Raw genomic sequence first — 16,864 nt, 5'->3', positions numbered from 1 at the left:
TAGGTAGATTAAGTGAAGTGACTTAGAAGAGTACCTGGTGCATCACAAGGACTTGACTAGAATCATATCCTAATACCCATCAACTTAGACTTGCTGGAAAATGAAAAGGCAGTTCTTGTACTGTTGAAAGCAAGTCCCACCTGTTTGCTTTTTTAAATTTTCAGGTGCAAAGAATTTCCCCTGCCTATACTGTGTTCTCCCTATTATGACTATATATCAAACAGGAAGAAAACCTGTTGGTACAACCAGGTGTGAGCACATCTTATTCTACAGTGTGCAGTTCATCATCATTCAAATGCAAATTTGGATCTTGGGCATTATAAACTGCAAGTATTTCTCAGTAAGATAATGTAATAGCTAACATCCATGATATCACTGACAAAACAAACATTAAATGAGGTTGAGTTGACACAATTTTGAAGAACTCTACAACATTCAAAAAGTAAGGGCCACATTGCATTTTCTCAATATTCTCAACTCACTTATTCCAGACACACACAAAAATCTCCTCTTTATAGTCCTAAAAATGTAATATTGACCACAAGCCACCAACCGGTGGAGGGAGGAAAGTATTTTAATCCTACATAGAGCCATGACTATTCTAAAGCTGCACTTTCTTCGTGAGTTATAAGCGTCTTTAAAATGGTTCAAGCAGGTGTATTTTTTAAGGGCCATGGAACAGAGAAAACCTTACCCCTTTAAAGTGGCTCCTAAGTTCATCTGATTCCAGGTCATGCATTCAAGCTGGGAGGTCATTTGGTATAAATTGTCACTGTTAGAAAAACATCCAGAGTTAAAAACACATAATTACAAAAGATATACAGTTATTTCTTCAAAAAGCAATGGCGGTTTACCTTTTGCTTTCAGTGAAAGCCTTCATGTTTTCCAAAATGACAGAATATGTGAATCTGAAACAATTTTCATTTCACCCCACTGATTCCTGCACAGCTATTCACTTCACACACAGCAGAAAGGATGTGAGAGTAATCTGGAAGCCTTTTAAAAACCTGAATACAGCAAACACAAGTTTCTAAAGAGGTATTAAACCTTTCAGGGGAAGAGGCTAAAGGGAGTGGAACTCTTTAAAGGCAACACAGGCTGGATAACTCAACATTAAAGTTAAAAGCCTGGAGCTGAAAGTAAAAAGACAGCAGATTAATTATTCGTGAAAAGGCCATTAAGTTGTTTTAATCAAAAGGATAAGTATCATGTGGATTATGAGGGTCTAAAAAGTCAAAGAGTGATGTGTGGTGGATGGGCTAATACTCCAGGATGTGACAAGGAAAAGGAAGGGGATGACAAAGTCTAGGCACAACTGAAGGAATCACTCTCAAGAAATTTTATCACCCTAGTACAAGTGAAATGGAGTTTAAAAAAAACAACAAAAAACAACCCAGCCCCTGTTCTAGAAAGTTCTAAGAAGGTAAATAATCCCTGGTTGTTTACATTAAGACTCCAAAGGAGAAAGTACACTCTCATGTAAACCAACCAAAAGTTGTTCTCTCCTCTCCTATTTTTATCTCATTCTTAGAAAACCGGCATATAAATCAGTGAGCAGAAATCTCCTTAATTACCCAGCTGTAACAGGAATACATTTAGTTCTGAACCGACATGGTTAATTATGAAATTTGAGACCAAGAGATGAATGGGTTGTCTGGGAACCCTTGGTCTAAACACATTACAGAGGAATACCTTCATTATACCTTCACAGCAAAAAGAGAGAAGCTTTCAATGTCTACCGTGCGTTATCAGGCCCCAATGTAGACAGTCTCTGTCTTGTCATGGCATACCTTTGGGCTGCTGCATTGGGCAAAGGCAACACCAAATTTTAATTAAGAGAAGGTATTGTCAGGTCAGCCAAACTCATGGAGGGGGTAAGGGAGATCGCAGCAACTTGGAATAAATGGATACCATGCTCCCTCTAGGCATAACTTGATAAATCATGGCAGAGTCCCTCTGCCGTTCATATAATCACTCTGAAAATGATTTGGAACTCCTTCGTGGCAGGCATGCGGGATAAGGAGAAAATCAGATTCCAGGAGGGAATTTTACATATGAAATGTGAAGTGACTCCAAACTTGAAGTATGTGTCCTTTCATTAGTCAGTGTCTATCTGGACCACATCATTCATCCTTGTGTCTGACTGGCTATTATGCTACTACAATATCCTACATATCAATGAAAAAAATGATTAGTTTCTCCTGCAGCTTCTCCATTTGCAGTAGCGGCCCGTGCTGGTCTGTGCCACTACCGTTTCGCAATTCCACAAATTCTTGCTGTAAGGCTGGTGTAATTAATTCCTGAAGGACCCCAATTTTTATTAGAAGTGCCAGCCCTGCTGCATTTAACACAGAAGAGTTTCGTGAACTTTCTTTGGGCTGACAGCTCATTAATAAGCAGCCTCCTCCACAATCTCTACTGGTTTTTGTTCTCTTGCGCCTTTTCATCAAGCAATCCATTTATTAATCTCGCCATTAATCTCAGCCAACAGGCATTGTATTCCCCAGGCAGCTCTGTATTTTTGTCACTGATTTTTAAAAAATTGTTCACCAACTAAAATCACTCAGCTCCGGTTGACAATTTTCCTAGGCCCTATTGGGATGTGGGGTCTTTCTGAAATTATTTCATCCTTGCATAAGACCAAGACCGTAATTTTCAAGAGAGCTGGGAAGCAAGACGAGGAACAGAAGTTTAAGCACATGGGTTAATGGGGCCCAAATATCTAACTTTATGATTTAGGAATTTTCTCACAGATGTAAAGTATAGTCCAGTAGATTCCTGAGGGTCTCTATAAGGAAGTACCCCAAAAAGAAAATATTTTTAAGGCCATTTTCTCAGCCCCAGAAAGCAAACTTTCTCAAATATTTGGCCTATGTCTTAAATGTATGTATTGCCCTACTGTGTGCTTAATAAATATTCCATACTGCCTTAAGTGATAGCTACTAGTCAGACACAACTATATTGACCCCTAGAAATATGGCTAGTGCTACAAGCTGAAATAAGATTTTGACTATTTTGAATTAAATAGAATGTATTAAAAATTAATTTCACGGTCTTATTTTTTAATGCAGCTACTAACAAATTCCAAATTATAAATATGGTTTGCATTGGTTTTATTGGACAGTGCTGCTCTGTAAGTTTTAAGACATTGAGCCAGTCAGTTCAGCTCTCCGCACCTCAGTTTTCTCATCTGCCAAATGGAAATATTAATCTCAGTCTAACTCTACAGGGATATTGTAAAGCCCTAAAAATGGCCCTTTGAAGACTATACAGATCGTACATTTTAATTTTTTATCAACTATCAAAATTTGGACACTTCTTTTCACACATCCCCAATATGCCCCCACAACTTTGTGAGGCGAGTATAGTTATGATCCCCATTTAGCAGAGAAAGACTGAGGCTCAGAGACATGCCTGATGCTGGCCTGCCTGATGCTCCCACCCTACCTGCCCCATCTCTTTGAAGGCATCTTGGCATCATTTGGCCTCTAAGCTCATCATCTACCACTTAAATAATAATAATCATAATAAAATAATAATACAGACAAGTATGGAGGTGAAAGAGAACAAGTTACCGAAAGCATTGTGATTGTTTCTGTCTCCAGAAAAGTTGAAAGATATAAGATGCCCAACACATCCTTTTCAGGTAACTAAGACTACTATGCCAAGATTGCAGGAGGAGCCCCACTTCTTGATTTAAGGGTCCTGACAGCTCAGCTTGCAAATCCCCGAGGGGAGAAGAGAGGGGATGGGCCAGTAGGGGAGAAGGACTTTTAGACACCCCCTAAGCTACTAATAGGTTTCCTGAGTCCAGTGATAGGATCAGAGCACAATTTTTTTTTAATTTTTTTTTAATGTTTTATTTATTTCTAGGAGAGAGAGAGAGAGAGAGACAGTGTGAGCAGGGGAGGGTCAGAGGGAGAGGGAGTCACAGACTCTGAAACAGGCTCCAGGCTCTGAGCTGGCAGTCAGCACAGAGCCCGACACGGGGCTCGAACCCACGAACCGCAAGATCATGACCCAAGCGAAAGTCGGACACTTAACCGACTAAGCCACCCAGGTGCCCCGCACAATTTTAACCACATCCTGCCTTCTACTGGCTGAAGTTCCTCAGTGGTTCCATCAGTCAGCTTTGGCCGGCACCACCTTTTAACTGGAAGTCAATGACAGCAATGACAATAACTGCTCTGCTGGGGAGGAGACAGAATGTGAACCCGAGCTAAAAATACTGGCCCAAGCATGCTGCAGCTCTGATCTCTTTGGGCAATCGGTCAACACCCGGCTTTCATCATGAAAACCCACAGAAAGAGACAGCACTGGTCAAGGAATACATGGCCTCGGACAAATAAGCATCTAATTATTAAATAACCACCATAGGTGTTGACCACCTCATTCCCAAAGGAGATCAGATAAGCAGGTGGTTTGGCTCAAAGTAACCACAGTGATCACGTAGGCATTTCAGCTCGCCGTCTAACTCTGTTCGGAAGTGAACTCTGCAATTGCAGGCTGCCAAAATATATTCCAAAAGTCGTGGTATCCTTTATATTTTTGTAAGTAGATTTTTTTAAGCCCCTTGTTTCCTATGTAAGAAATGTTTGAAGTTGGAAGCAAGGGAGAGAGGAAAAAAACTTCTGTAACTGGGATTAATGCAAGTTGGAGTAAAATAAAAGGAAGTCAGTCCTAGCAAAAAGAGGAACTTAAAAGGAAATCGGTAGTAGATCATATAGAGTTTGTTTTGGCCTGGACTCCAGTATTACTGAGTTCTCGACCTCCACACAAAAAGAAAGGAGGAAAGAAAGCCCTCAGCTAGTATCTGGGCTGGGACTCCTCCACTCTTCAAATGTGTGTGTAATTCAAGCACATTTTCACTTTAAGAGTGTTTACTATATATTCAGCAGAACAAGGTAGAAAAGTTCATGTCACCACTGGAACGGAGCCATCGAACCTGGTTACGGCTGGTATTACTTCTGCCAGATGGTTGCCAGCTGGCAAAGTAGCACCTTGGTGGAAGTAAGGAGTTTCCCCCACAAGACTGAAGGAAAAAAAAAAAGAATGAATGGATGAGAAAAGAAAATTCTAACCAAGAAAAATGCAGATATAACTGCCATCTGTGATCAGAATTCACAATGTCCAGCTTTTGCTGCAATAGCCCTGCCCCGCACCAACAGAGAGGCCCCTGTGGGTTCACCTCTCCACCTGATAACTGAGGCTCAGGAAAAAAGGCTGCAGCCAGACTTCCACACAGCCCTTTTCCTGCGTTCTTCCCTCCAAGGCGCCATAGAGGCTGCCTGTTGAGAAATTTCTGCCCAGCAGGCCATGGTGAATAATTATTTTACAGTCAATCTCTTGGTATTGTTATTTCTCTCCAGCTCACCAGTTCACCAAAGAAAAACCCACTGGGGATTCAACTTCTATTAATAAACACTTGGTCAGCACAAAAGTTGCAGGAATATTTGAAACTAGATGTTTCCCCCTCCCTGGAGACAAGTCCATTTCAAGCCTTTGGTTGATAACACTGCCCACCCTTGGAAACCATTTCAGACTTTCTGCCTTCATGCCTACCTATGTGGGAAACAAGTATCAGTACTATCATAAGTGAAACTTGTACACCATGTAAATATATGTAGATACACAAGCGAAAAGAGGTATTATCAAATATAGCTTTATTTCCTTGCACACGAGCTGCCCTCTGGCTCATGTCTATGTTGAAGGCCAACCTAAATAGTACATGGTGCACTTCCCAAAGACCTGGATTCCCCAGAAACTCTATGGCTGCTACGGAAGTCTCTCTCACATGAAAAACAATCTGCTGGTAAAAGCCTACACTGTCAATTTTGTTGCTCATGAATCATCAACATTCCAGCATTTAAAAATTTTTTTTACTTATTTTAACTTTTATTTATTAGTTTTGAGAGACACAGAAAGCATGAGCAGGGGAGGGGCAGAGAGACAGACAGACAGACAGAATCCAGAGCAGTCTCCAGGCTCTGAGCAGTCAACACAGAGCCCGATGCAGGGCTCGAACTCACAAACTGTGAGATCATAACCTGAGCTAAAGTTAGACACTTTACCGACTCAGCCACCCAGGCACCCCTGAAACATCACCATCCAATTAAAAATATTTGAATCAGTAATTATTGCTTCCTAAATTGGGAGCAGTTTTACTTAGTAAGGGGCAAAAGGAAATATCCTCATTTAAATTGTTAGCAAAGTTGCTAAAGAAGGATATGCAGGGACACCTGGGTGGCTCAGTTGGTTGAGCTTCTGACTTCAGTTGGCTCAGGTCACCATCTTGAAGTTCCAGTGTTCGAGCCCCCATGGGGCTCTCTGCTGTCAGTGAGGAGCTCCCTTAAAATCTTCTGTCCCCCTTTCTCTCTGCCCCTCCCCCACTCACTCTCTTTGTCTCTCTCAAAATAAATTTTAAAAGTTACAAAGAAGAATATGCAAACCTAATAAAAGAGCAAGAAGAAAGGGAAAGGATTAGAATATCTTTAAAAAATATTGTGGAGAAGAGGATTTTTCAAACATAGGGCACAGAACTCCTTTTCAAAAGTAGCCATGAAAATCCACCCAGGAACTGGGCACAGTCAGGGATCAGGGGCTCCACTGAGGTCAGCCAGCAGGGGAGGCAGAAGGGCTTGTGGAAGAAGATTCAAAGGAAGTGAGCAGGGAAGGCCCAGCTAGCTGCCTGTTTTAGGCAGAAATCAGGGGAAACTTTCATGCTTAGTGAGAGTGGATTTCACTACCGTCTCCCCTCAGTAGAGCGTGGGGTCTGACCTCACCTGGAACCTTGCCTGTGAGCAAGCACAATCACAGTGGCATTACAAGCCATAATTCCTCCTCCATCTGGAGGGATGGGAAGAGAGGTCTTTAGGTGCCTGGACTCAACTTCACCCCCAGTAGTTCACCCCAGCAGTAAAGGCAAAGCTAGAGGTGTCTGAAGTCTGACAGGCAGACAGCTGCTTTGTGAGTGAGGGCTTCAGGAGAAAATCTGCTTCTGACAATAGTCAGCAGGGAGAAAACTGCCCCAAATCCATTAAGGGCTTTCTATTTAAAGTCATGGGCAAAACTAACAGATAATAGTATTTCTTTCATTACTGGGAAATAAAGACCTTTCTCTACTGAGGCTCAGGACAGATGCCCCCTTTGGAAAGAAAATGGCACTTACTTATTCATCAGGAGAGGTAGCAGGGTGAATGGATTCTGAAGCCTCACTACCTGAAATCAAGGACTTTACTGTGTCATCTGGGCAAATTCAACTCCCAGGGCCTCCCCTATAAAATGGGGATGATAATCTATTGCCTGCCTCAAAAAGTCATCATCTGGATTAAAGAAGTCAATACTGGTACAATGCTTAGAATGGCACCTGGATGAAGTAAGCATATACAAGCATTTGCTTTACACACTTAGCAGCAACAGTGTTGGCACAGATTGTATAGGGGGAATATTCCAGATGGAGGATGCTGATGGTCTGGAATCCCTCAGTGATTCAGAGCACAGATGAGTTTTGAAGTCAGAGAGACTGAGGATCAAGTCCTGGTCTTGATTCTGACTTGCTGTGTGACCAAAGCAAGTTACTTTGCGTCTCTGAATCTATTTCCTCTTCAGGAGGGTAGAGATTAGAGTATCTATCTCACAGAGTCTTTGGAAGAAATTAAATGAGTAAACTGAGTGACACACTTAGCATAGTGCCCAGCAACACACAGTCAGCATGCAATAAATCCTCATCATTATGTTAAAAGGATTCATAGTTCACCCAGCTATGATCACGGCCCCTATGGAGGAGCCAAAATCTGTGACCTTTAGATAGAACTCTACCCACCTTCATATGGGGAGTGGGGAGGCAAGGCACAGAAAGGATGAAGAAAACCATCTTCTATCATTTCCCATAAGTCAATTGTGAGCATTTTCTATTCACTACTGTTCACATCTACACACAAATGTGCACAGCCATAACTCCCCAGATCTGTTCCCTGAGCGAGGAAAGAGAGTCACTGTATAACAAGAATTTTAAGAATTTCCTCAAAGCAAATACATGTTGTGCACCGCTTGTTTTATATCAGCATATGTACCATTACCTTTATTTCATGCTGGGAAGGGAGATTAACGATTAGAGAGACAGAAGCTTTGGGAAGGCAGTGGGGAAAAGGCTGGGCAGGCTGCCGCAGGGGTCAAGTGGAAGGAGGCAAACAAAATACAAGCAAGCCTTTCCCAGGAGGTCCCAATTTTAGACGGAAGGGAATGGAGCCAGGGACCAATAGAGGCACCACTAAATACCTAAAACCCAAAAGTTAAGCAATTAAGTGGTTAAAACTTAGTCTAGTTTCCTATGCTTTTTCAAACACTGCATTCACATAAGCATTTAAATACCCTTCCAAACCTTTTTTTAGGAGTAAGAAAGAAGGAAGTGACATAACTGCAGTAACGTTGATGCACATGACCGATTTTAAAACATTCTTACACCTGTCTGTTCCATCATTATTACTGTACCTAATCTCTGAAAAGTGATAAAAAAAATGTTATGAATTTAGGGTGAATGGAATTTCAAAGACAGTACAAAATTCAAGAGAGCAGACTCTTTTGCTACAAATCCTTTTTTTTAGGAGATTTACTACTTAGAAGTTTTCTCTACATTGGGGTGGCTGGGTGGGTCAGTGAGTAAAGCCTTTGACTTCAGCTCAGGTCATGATCTCAGGGTTCGTGAGTTCAAGCCTTGCGCCTGGCTCTGTGCTGACACTTCAGAGCCTGGAGCCTGCTTCGGATTCTGTGTCTCCCTCTCTCTCTGCCCCTCCCTTGCTCACACTCTCTCTCTCTCAAAACTAAACATTAAAATTTTTTTTTCTCTAACAGAAGAAGATGGTATATTTGTGACATAAATATAAAAATGAAAGCAAAAAAGATCCAGGGCAGCTGGGTGGCTCAGTTGGTTGAGTGTTGGACTTTGGCTCAGGTCATGATCTCATGGTTCATGAATTCCAGCCCCACGTCAGGCTCTGTGCTGACAGCTAGGAGCCTGGGGCCTGCTTTGGATTCTGTGTCTCCCTCTCTCTCTCTGTCCGTCCCCTGCTCGTGCTCTGTCTCTCAAAAATGAATAAACATCAAAAAAAAATCCAATTACATAGAAAGAAGAAAGAGATAAGCAAATCTTTCCAAAAGATGAACCTGACAAAATTGCTTTATACAGTTGCCAATCATGAGGTGGATTAGAAAATGTTTTCCTATAAAGAGTTTTACCTATAAAATGCAACCCAAGTGACTTTTCCTACGTCCATGACAACCACAAATTCAGCACTAAGTCAGAATCCACCACAGGAGCAGAGAACTAGGAAACCAGTGACTATGAGGACTTTATCCCCACCTCCTTCTCTTTCTAAGCTGCTCAGCCCCTCTGATGGTACCTTTCCAACACCTCCCAGTCCCCAACCCCCAAGGAGGTATCCCAGTGCATCTAAATGGCACCCACTCTAGCATCAAGGTCTTTGTCTCTGCCTGGGGTAAGGTACCAACCAGGAACCAAGGAGGGAGGCGTGGGTTAAAGTCATTCCATGGGGAACCATTCCAACTGCACCCCAATGGCTACTAGAATAACAGCAATGCCACTCTGGCAATGGGCAAGACCAGCTCCTCAAGGATGACAATGACCTTGCCACCACAGTTTTGCCGGGGTGGGAGTAGGGGTGCTCACAACAGAGAATGGTTGTAGGCTCTGCACCCATTCCAGTGAGGTGACCCACCAAAGGGAAGCACAGAAACAAAGAGCTTGGGGCAGGACACTGGGCCTACCGTGCCAAAGAACCGAACTAGATTCCAGCTAGTGAGAATGAAAAGAAAGAGATGATGGTATGGTCATTCTACCTCTATCTGTGCAACCTTTGTGCATTTCTTTAGAAGCTCCCTCTCACTCAAAGAAAGAAAGGAAGACGAAAGGAGGCGAGGGGAGGAGTAAGGAAAGGAAAAGGAAAGGAAAAAAGAGTGATCTCGAATCCAAGATCCGATTAGATATGCCGGATTTTCCCATCAAACGGAAGGTTTCCGAAGTCCGTGGGTCTCAAGCATACAAAATAGAAGGGGCTCGACCCCGTACTTCCCCCGGATAGGAGAATCAGTCCAGTGCCAGGCTCAGCTTCATAAGCACACCCGGACTTTGGGATGAGCCGCCGCCGGCTCGGGAGCGAAGATTCCCTCCCCTCCTCCACCTGTGGGACTAGACGTCCCCCAGGCGCGGCCATTCCCCCCACCCAATCTCCCAGGGCAGGCGCTTTTCCTTCCTTCATTACCTCACTACCTCCTTCCCTTGACGTCAGCCCCGGGTCCTCGAGCGGAGGGGGGAGGATGGCGATGAATCTGGAGGCAGTCGGTATCAGGATCCCCGTAGCACCGGGGTGGGGGGAGGGGGAGGGGCGGAACATGAGGTAATGTGCGCCCAATCCTCCACCTCAAAGGCCTGGAGCTGCCACTTCCCTCCCCCCGCCCCACCTTCCAGCCCCGCGCGCTCGCCGGTGTGTGCACCAGTTACTAGGCAACCCTATCGGAGAAGCGGGATCCCGGCCAAGTTCACCCAAAGTTGAAGAATAAATTTGGGGGAGAGAAGGTGGAGGGTGGAGCGAGAGCCGGGAGAACGCACAAGGGACGGGGAAAAACGCTTGGAAGGAAAAGAAGCTGGTCTTCTGCCTCCCGGCAACAGGAAGGAGGGCGGGCGCGGGCTGGAGCCGTGTCCCCGGAGGGCGCTGCTGCGACCCGACCGCAGCCGCGCACACAGTCCGGGTCCCGGCCCGGAGCCCGGCGCAGGGACCACGCCCACCGAGCGCCGCCGCCGCCGGACACTGGTGCACCGCGGTGCGCAGAAGACTGCGGTCCGAGCGTACGCGCCCTCGAATTACAACCAGAGAAAGCCGGCCGGTGTGGCTAGTGGGCGTGGAGGGGGCCGAGAAGGAAGAAGAACCGAGTGGGAGCGGAGTCCATGTCTAATCTTTGGTCGCAAGGAAGCTAAAGTCCTCCCATAAGAAGCCCTTTTAAAAAATGACTTCTTGAAACCCCACTCCCCTTAGGCTCCAACAGTAACCGCCTTCACTTGTATTTAAACACACACACACACACACAGTACCACTAGGAGACGAGGAAACCTACTTCTTTCAAATCAGAGCCTGGAGCTCTGCTTGAATCTGCTTTAAGTAGCTAAAGACGTCCTTTGCCTCCAGGCCCCTGCGCGCGCGCGGCCCCGGCTGCCCGCGTCGGACGTNGGCACAGAGTACTGCTGCTCGCCTGCGGAGAGCCGATGAGAGCGGGGTGAGCGCGCCCCAGGGGCTCGGGGTGGGCGTGGGGACGCGCCGCGCGCGGCCGAGGCCAGCGGCTGGGACAGAGAGCATCCCCAGCTAGTCTCCTGGGCTAAACCGGGGGCAAGGGGTCTGGATGCCGGCGCGTGCAGAGAGAGGGCGTCCAGATCGTAAGAGCTAACCAGCTGCTCATTCCACAGCCACTTCGTAGTGCACGTCGAGATATTCGTAGGCTTGAGNCGAGGGGCGGGGGGGGGGGGAACAAAACTCAATCTTTTCTTTTAAAGTGAGTGAGATTGGGCTGATCATTTCTAGAAATCCCTTTAGCTGCCCTCTTCTCCCCTTCCCAAATTTGCTGTGGTTTGGAAATTAGGGGGACGGGTGGCAAGGGAGAAGGAGAGAAGGACCCCCCCATCATTCCCGCCTGCTTACCCAGAGAGCCCTGCTGGCCCATGGGGTCCTCGTGCTTGAAAGAGTGGTTAGGGAACTGCGCCGCGTGGTGAGAGGGCGTGTGACCGTAGCTGGGCGTCCCGTCGAAGGTGACTGTGCTGTATCCTGCGAGCGCGGCGGAGAGAAGCACAGCGTCAGGGCCGAGACTGGGTCGGCGGTTCTGAACCAGAACCGGGGTAGAGGAGCACCTGCCCCCCACCCCCGTAACCGAAACCCCAGCGGAGGGTTATGCCACCCCACCGGTCTCCCGAACCTTCGTCGGGGCGCCAGGCCCAAGCCCAAACGTGTGACCTCGGAGCCGGCTCCCCGCCTTTTCTCCAAAAAAAAAAAACAACCCCTGACCTCCCCGCCGTTTCCAAATTCATTTACGCCTTTGCATTCTTCCACCTTGCCTGCTGCTTCTGAGCCGAACCTTGGGCAAGTGGAGTATGAAACCGCCAACTGTTCGCCGGAGAAAGTTCTCCAAAAACAAACACCGCGGCTCTTGCTCAGGGGCAGCGCGGGCGAGCGAAATGAATCTGTTCGGCTGACCCCGCGCTGACTCGGAGCCGTAAATCAGGGGACCGCGCACCAACTTTCATTAATTACTCGGAGCCAGTTAAACGGCATGGGCTTTAAATGGGAAGAGTAATTACCGAGTAATGTTATCTGAGGCTGCGCGACCCTACACCACGACACCCAAGGCCCTCAGGAAAGCTGGTGAGGGTTTCAAGAAGGGGCCCTTCCAGATGCGCCCCGCGGGCCTCTGTCCTGTGCCCTCCTCCTTACCGTCTCGGACCCAACTCGCACCCAGTGCGTCCCTACTCTGACTACCACTGTGGGGGCCACGTTCCTCGCGCTCCAGGCGGGGAAGCGTGCTTGTTTTAGAGTGTGCGGGACACTGTTCCTCCCTTTCCCTACATAGCAGTGCCCGGATCCCCTGCTATAGTTGCCCTGCAGAGAAACCAAGGGCAACTGTGTTCTTCCCCAATTCCCCAAACGAAGGCTGGGTTAAAAAAAAAGTCTTGATTAGTGCCTTGATTGAAAAATGTAATCTCTTTGTGTGATTATTGTTATTAAATTGTTTTAAACATATTCCCCACCAGCTTTCGGAAAACTGTCATCTCTGGGGAAAGGGCATCCTCCAACTAAGATAAAGATCAGTCCTGGGACCCTGAACGGCCTGGTGGATTCCCTCCTTCTACATGCAGGCCCCAAGAGTCTCAGGACTGAGGTCCAAGCCAGAGGCCGAGAACCAGCACGAGGCGAATGAGATCTGCCCCGACCCTCACACAGCCTTCATGCAGGGCCACAGTGCCGCTGCCACCTCCCCACCCCCCACCCCGCGCCACTGCGCTGAGTCTCCAAACTCCACTCACTTTGGGGGAATGAGTGGGTGAAAAGGCCTCTCACCCCCCACTCTTGCCCCAGGCAGGACAGAGGCTCTGCGACAAGTATCTACAAAGACTTAAAATGATTAAGAGGAAGGAGATTGTTACCCCCATCTTTGAAACATAACCCCCCAAACAAAAACAAAACTCTGCGTCTTCTGCCCCCTCCCGGCAGTGTGGTCTGTACAGGGCGGGTACAGGTCGTAATTACCGGATTGTACTAGGCAGGCCAAGTGTCACACACTGCTTAGTGCCACAGGTCGCCAACTTAAGAAGCCACCAGCTTTTATAATTTGCATGACCGGAGAGCCCTACATCTATCGCCTGCTAAGTAGGCAAAGATAACCCCCGCCCCCGTTAGCGTCAGGGCTGGGTGAGAACCTTGGGCTTCCTTTTGGGAGCAGAGGCACAGCCCTGATTGAGGCCTGTCAACTTACAAACGAAATTTGGCTCTTAGTACCGCATTTTGCAGAGAAAAGGCCGAATTTTGAAAGTTTTTTTTTTTTTTTTAAATAGAGAGGAGAAACAGAAGCCACAAAGAAACTGCCTCTAGACAAACCCTTCTCCATTCCTGAGCTGATGAGTAGAGGCTGTGGACCCGGGCACGGTGCTGTCCTTGGAGGCGGGCTCCGCAACTGTGGGATTGCAGGCTCCAACTCCCGCACCCGCTGCGTCGCCTCCGCGCCCTGCGAGGCTCCCAAAGCCCCCTCCCTGACAGGACTCGCAGACCCGGGGACAGAGGCCAGCCTCCAACCCCCTCCCTCAAGACCCTCGGGAGAGGCCGCGGCGAAAGCGCCAGCTGAGGGGAGGGAAGGTTCCTTTAATTAGAAGCTTATCCGACGCGGGACTGATTAGATCGCGCAGTCCTGGGGCCTCGTGCTGGGCCAGGCGCTGAGAGCGCGGGGGCGGGGACCGAAGGAGGAACAGTTGCCGGTGAAAAGGGGCAGCGTGTTCAAAGTCTCCTTGTACAGGCCTGGGAGGGAGAGGCTCTAAGCGACCAAGGTAGCGGTTTTCCCACGGTTAGTCTCTGCTGGGGAATGGAGTGCAACCTTGGCCGCAAGGAGAGGCGAGACAAGCTCTGCGCGTCGTTTCTCCGCCCGCGGCATTGGAGGAACCCGGGAACCGCCTAGCCCGGGCCGGGCCTCCGGAGAGCTGAGGGGTAGAATGGACAGCAGGCTCGGTCAGGAAGGGGGTCAGAAGGCTGAAATGATGACGCCATAGCTGTGGCAAAATAAGGGAAAATCTGTCCCAAAACGGAATACTCTCTCCAAGTGACTCAAAGAGGAGGGTCCTTCTATAGAGGTCCTTCTATAGAGCTGGTCTCAACACCTAACCCTAGAGTGGCTTGGTGATGCCACCTGCACATGCCTGACTCCACTTCTGCACTGGCAAACCATGAACCTTCACATCGAGACCACTATTGGTTCAGTGCCTATCCAACAGGGCAAAGGAAATCCATGTCAACAGAGGGGCCAAAATCCTGGAAAAGGAGGTAGAAATAACATTGGTCTAGGTTCGAGTCCCAGCTCTGCCACAGAGGGACCTCTTGCACACCTACTCTAAGAGTAGAGCCTAGACTTTCTTTTTTTAGAATTTTTTAATGTTTTTATTTATTTTTGAGACAGAGTTAGAGACAGCGTGAGCAGGGGAGGAGGGTCAGAGAGAGACGGAGATACAGAATCTGAAGACAGGCTCCAGGCTCTGAGCTGTCAGCACAGAGCCCGATGAGGGGCTCGAACCCAAGAACTGTGAGATCATGACTTGGGCTGAAGTCCAAAGCTTAGCCGACTGAGCCACCCAGGCGCCCCGAGCCTAGATTTTCTCATCCAGAGACAAGGGACTTCTCTGTCAGGCTGTGAGATATTTGCAAACATGCACTCTGTCTTAATACTCAGTCACCAGTACCTTGCACAGCGTTGAGGCTCAATAAATGTTTGCTGAGTTAATGGTTACAATATTAGGAAACTACCTATACTATTTAAGAAATAATAAAAAAAAAGGGGGGGGGGACGATGGTATGATCCCTTGGAGGAGAGAGGTGAGAAAGTGCCAATTGTCCTCTCCTATGGGCCTTGGCGAGGCTGCCTTGCTTAGGAACAGGGATTCAGAGTCTTGATTTCTCTCTGCTGGAGTTTGGCTTGGGTCTGCTGATGGCCATTCTCATACTTTGGGGAAGGAACTAATACCCTTGCTTTTCCCAACACACACACCCTGCCAGGCCCTGCATTCCTGGGGGGAGCCACAGGAACCCCAGAGAACAAGAGAATAAATCTAGAATCTCAGGGTTGCCAAGGCCAGGGCTCAGCAGCTTCTGACATTCCCATCCCATGGCCCATTTACATTTTCAATGCAAGAAAAACCGAAGTCCACGGACAGGAACCGCCTTATAGGTTGTGGCACATGTCTGGGGCTGGCTCTCCACTGGGTTTTTCCCAGAGTGGGGAATAGAACTCCTTCACCTGCCAGTTCTGGTCCCCAATGCCCAAGCCTTTTATTTCTTCGCATTTGAGCCTATCTACTAGACAGGAATTCAGATATTTCCCTTAAATGTAGTGCCTGCTGGCTAGGAAGTCCATAGTCTCACCGCTCCCTACCCTCATGCTAACCTGATGGGATCCCAGGCATCAGACCAGCCTACAGAAGGGGCCCAAACAAAGTGAGAGAGCCCAGGTTCCAAAAATGCCCACAGAATCTAGATGGATTCAAATAAATGATAATAGCACGGTAGTATTTAGAGCCCCAGAAATAAACCAAATGGCTTCTCAGGCTCTCCAAAGAGGACACAGCCACACACAGACTCACTCACATCATATACCCACTGGTCCAGTCAATTTTAGGTGGTCTCCTGCCTTATGAATTTAGAATCCAAGTCAGGGGAAAGTTGGATTTCTGCTCCAGTAGCATGGAACTTCAGGTGAGGCCCAACCCCCAAGTTGCCCATCTCAGATGTCCTTTTACAGATGGGGAAACTGAGACCTGGAGATTTGCAAAAGGTAACAACAGCCTACTAATTAGAGGTGACATGATCAGTGAACACAAGCATCTGAATCTACACTGACTTGTTCCAACATCCCTTGCATGCGAAACACAAACTTCCTTTAGAAAGACCTTGAGTGTAGGGACCCTGTGAGCCTGCCTGTGGTTCCTCCTGAAAACACAGATCCCGGATTGCCTGAACGAAGAGGGGAGGGCGGTTTCGATTTCACTAGGGCTTGGGGCGAGCCAGGTGCTCTAGGTTGGGTGAAGGTGGGAACTGCCTGAAGATGCTCGTTTAGAAGGTGCGGGCGTCGGCGGGAAGCATCGAGCCCTTCCGGGCCTCGGAAGCCCTGGCACCTCTTGCAAAAGGTACACCTTCGGCATCTCCCATCCCACGCATTCCAGAAACATCGCAGTCCCAAGGCTAGCGTGAAATTTTGCTCCAGCGAAAATCTCCGCCATTGCTACTGCAAGGCATTTCCTAAAATAGTGACTCAACCCGAATTCGTTTAGTTTCTCAAACAGCACAGAAAGAAGTCCAGTTAGGATAAATTTGTAAACCAAACTACAGGGGCTGGGCACGATTGGTTCCACGCTAGCTCCTGACGGGAGTAGAGGTGCGGGCGCCAGAGAGGGACGAGAAAACTGTTGGCGGGGTCCTTCCACATACACTGATTGAAGTCGGCAAGTAAATTGTTCTTGTTCTAGCTCCCGTGCTTTGCAAATCCTTCCTCATCTGAGTCCCGAGTTTAACGACAAGGAGACAAGGAAGGAAGGCCGACGTTTGGGCCTCAT

General features: G+C 47.6%; 1 protein-coding gene across 4 annotated transcripts in view; it reads right to left on the bottom strand.

Moving 5' to 3' along the window:
* WT1 (WT1 transcription factor) overlaps nucleotides 1–11,185 on the bottom strand; it is a 40,752-nt gene extending 29,567 nt beyond the window's left edge. For all 4 annotated transcript variants that reach the window (XM_077772811.1, XM_077772812.1, XM_077772814.1 and 1 more), the window contains exons 1-2: nucleotides 11,128–11,185; nucleotides 695–772 (exon numbers count right to left, since the gene is read on the bottom strand). In XM_077772811.1, the coding sequence (XP_077628937.1) occupies nucleotides 695–756 (62 nt within the window). In that variant the 5' untranslated portion in view covers nucleotides 757–772; nucleotides 11,128–11,185. The remainder of the gene's footprint in view (nucleotides 1–694; nucleotides 773–11,127) is intronic.
* Between the last annotated feature and the right edge of the window lie 5,679 nt (nucleotides 11,186–16,864).

This window comes from Crocuta crocuta, unplaced genomic scaffold (assembly GCF_008692635.1).
Source record: "Crocuta crocuta isolate KB4526 unplaced genomic scaffold, BGI_CrCroc_1.0 scaffold382, whole genome shotgun sequence".
NCBI lineage: Eukaryota > Metazoa > Chordata > Mammalia > Carnivora > Hyaenidae > Crocuta > Crocuta crocuta.
This window is presented reverse-complemented; position numbering and strand designations above follow the sequence as displayed.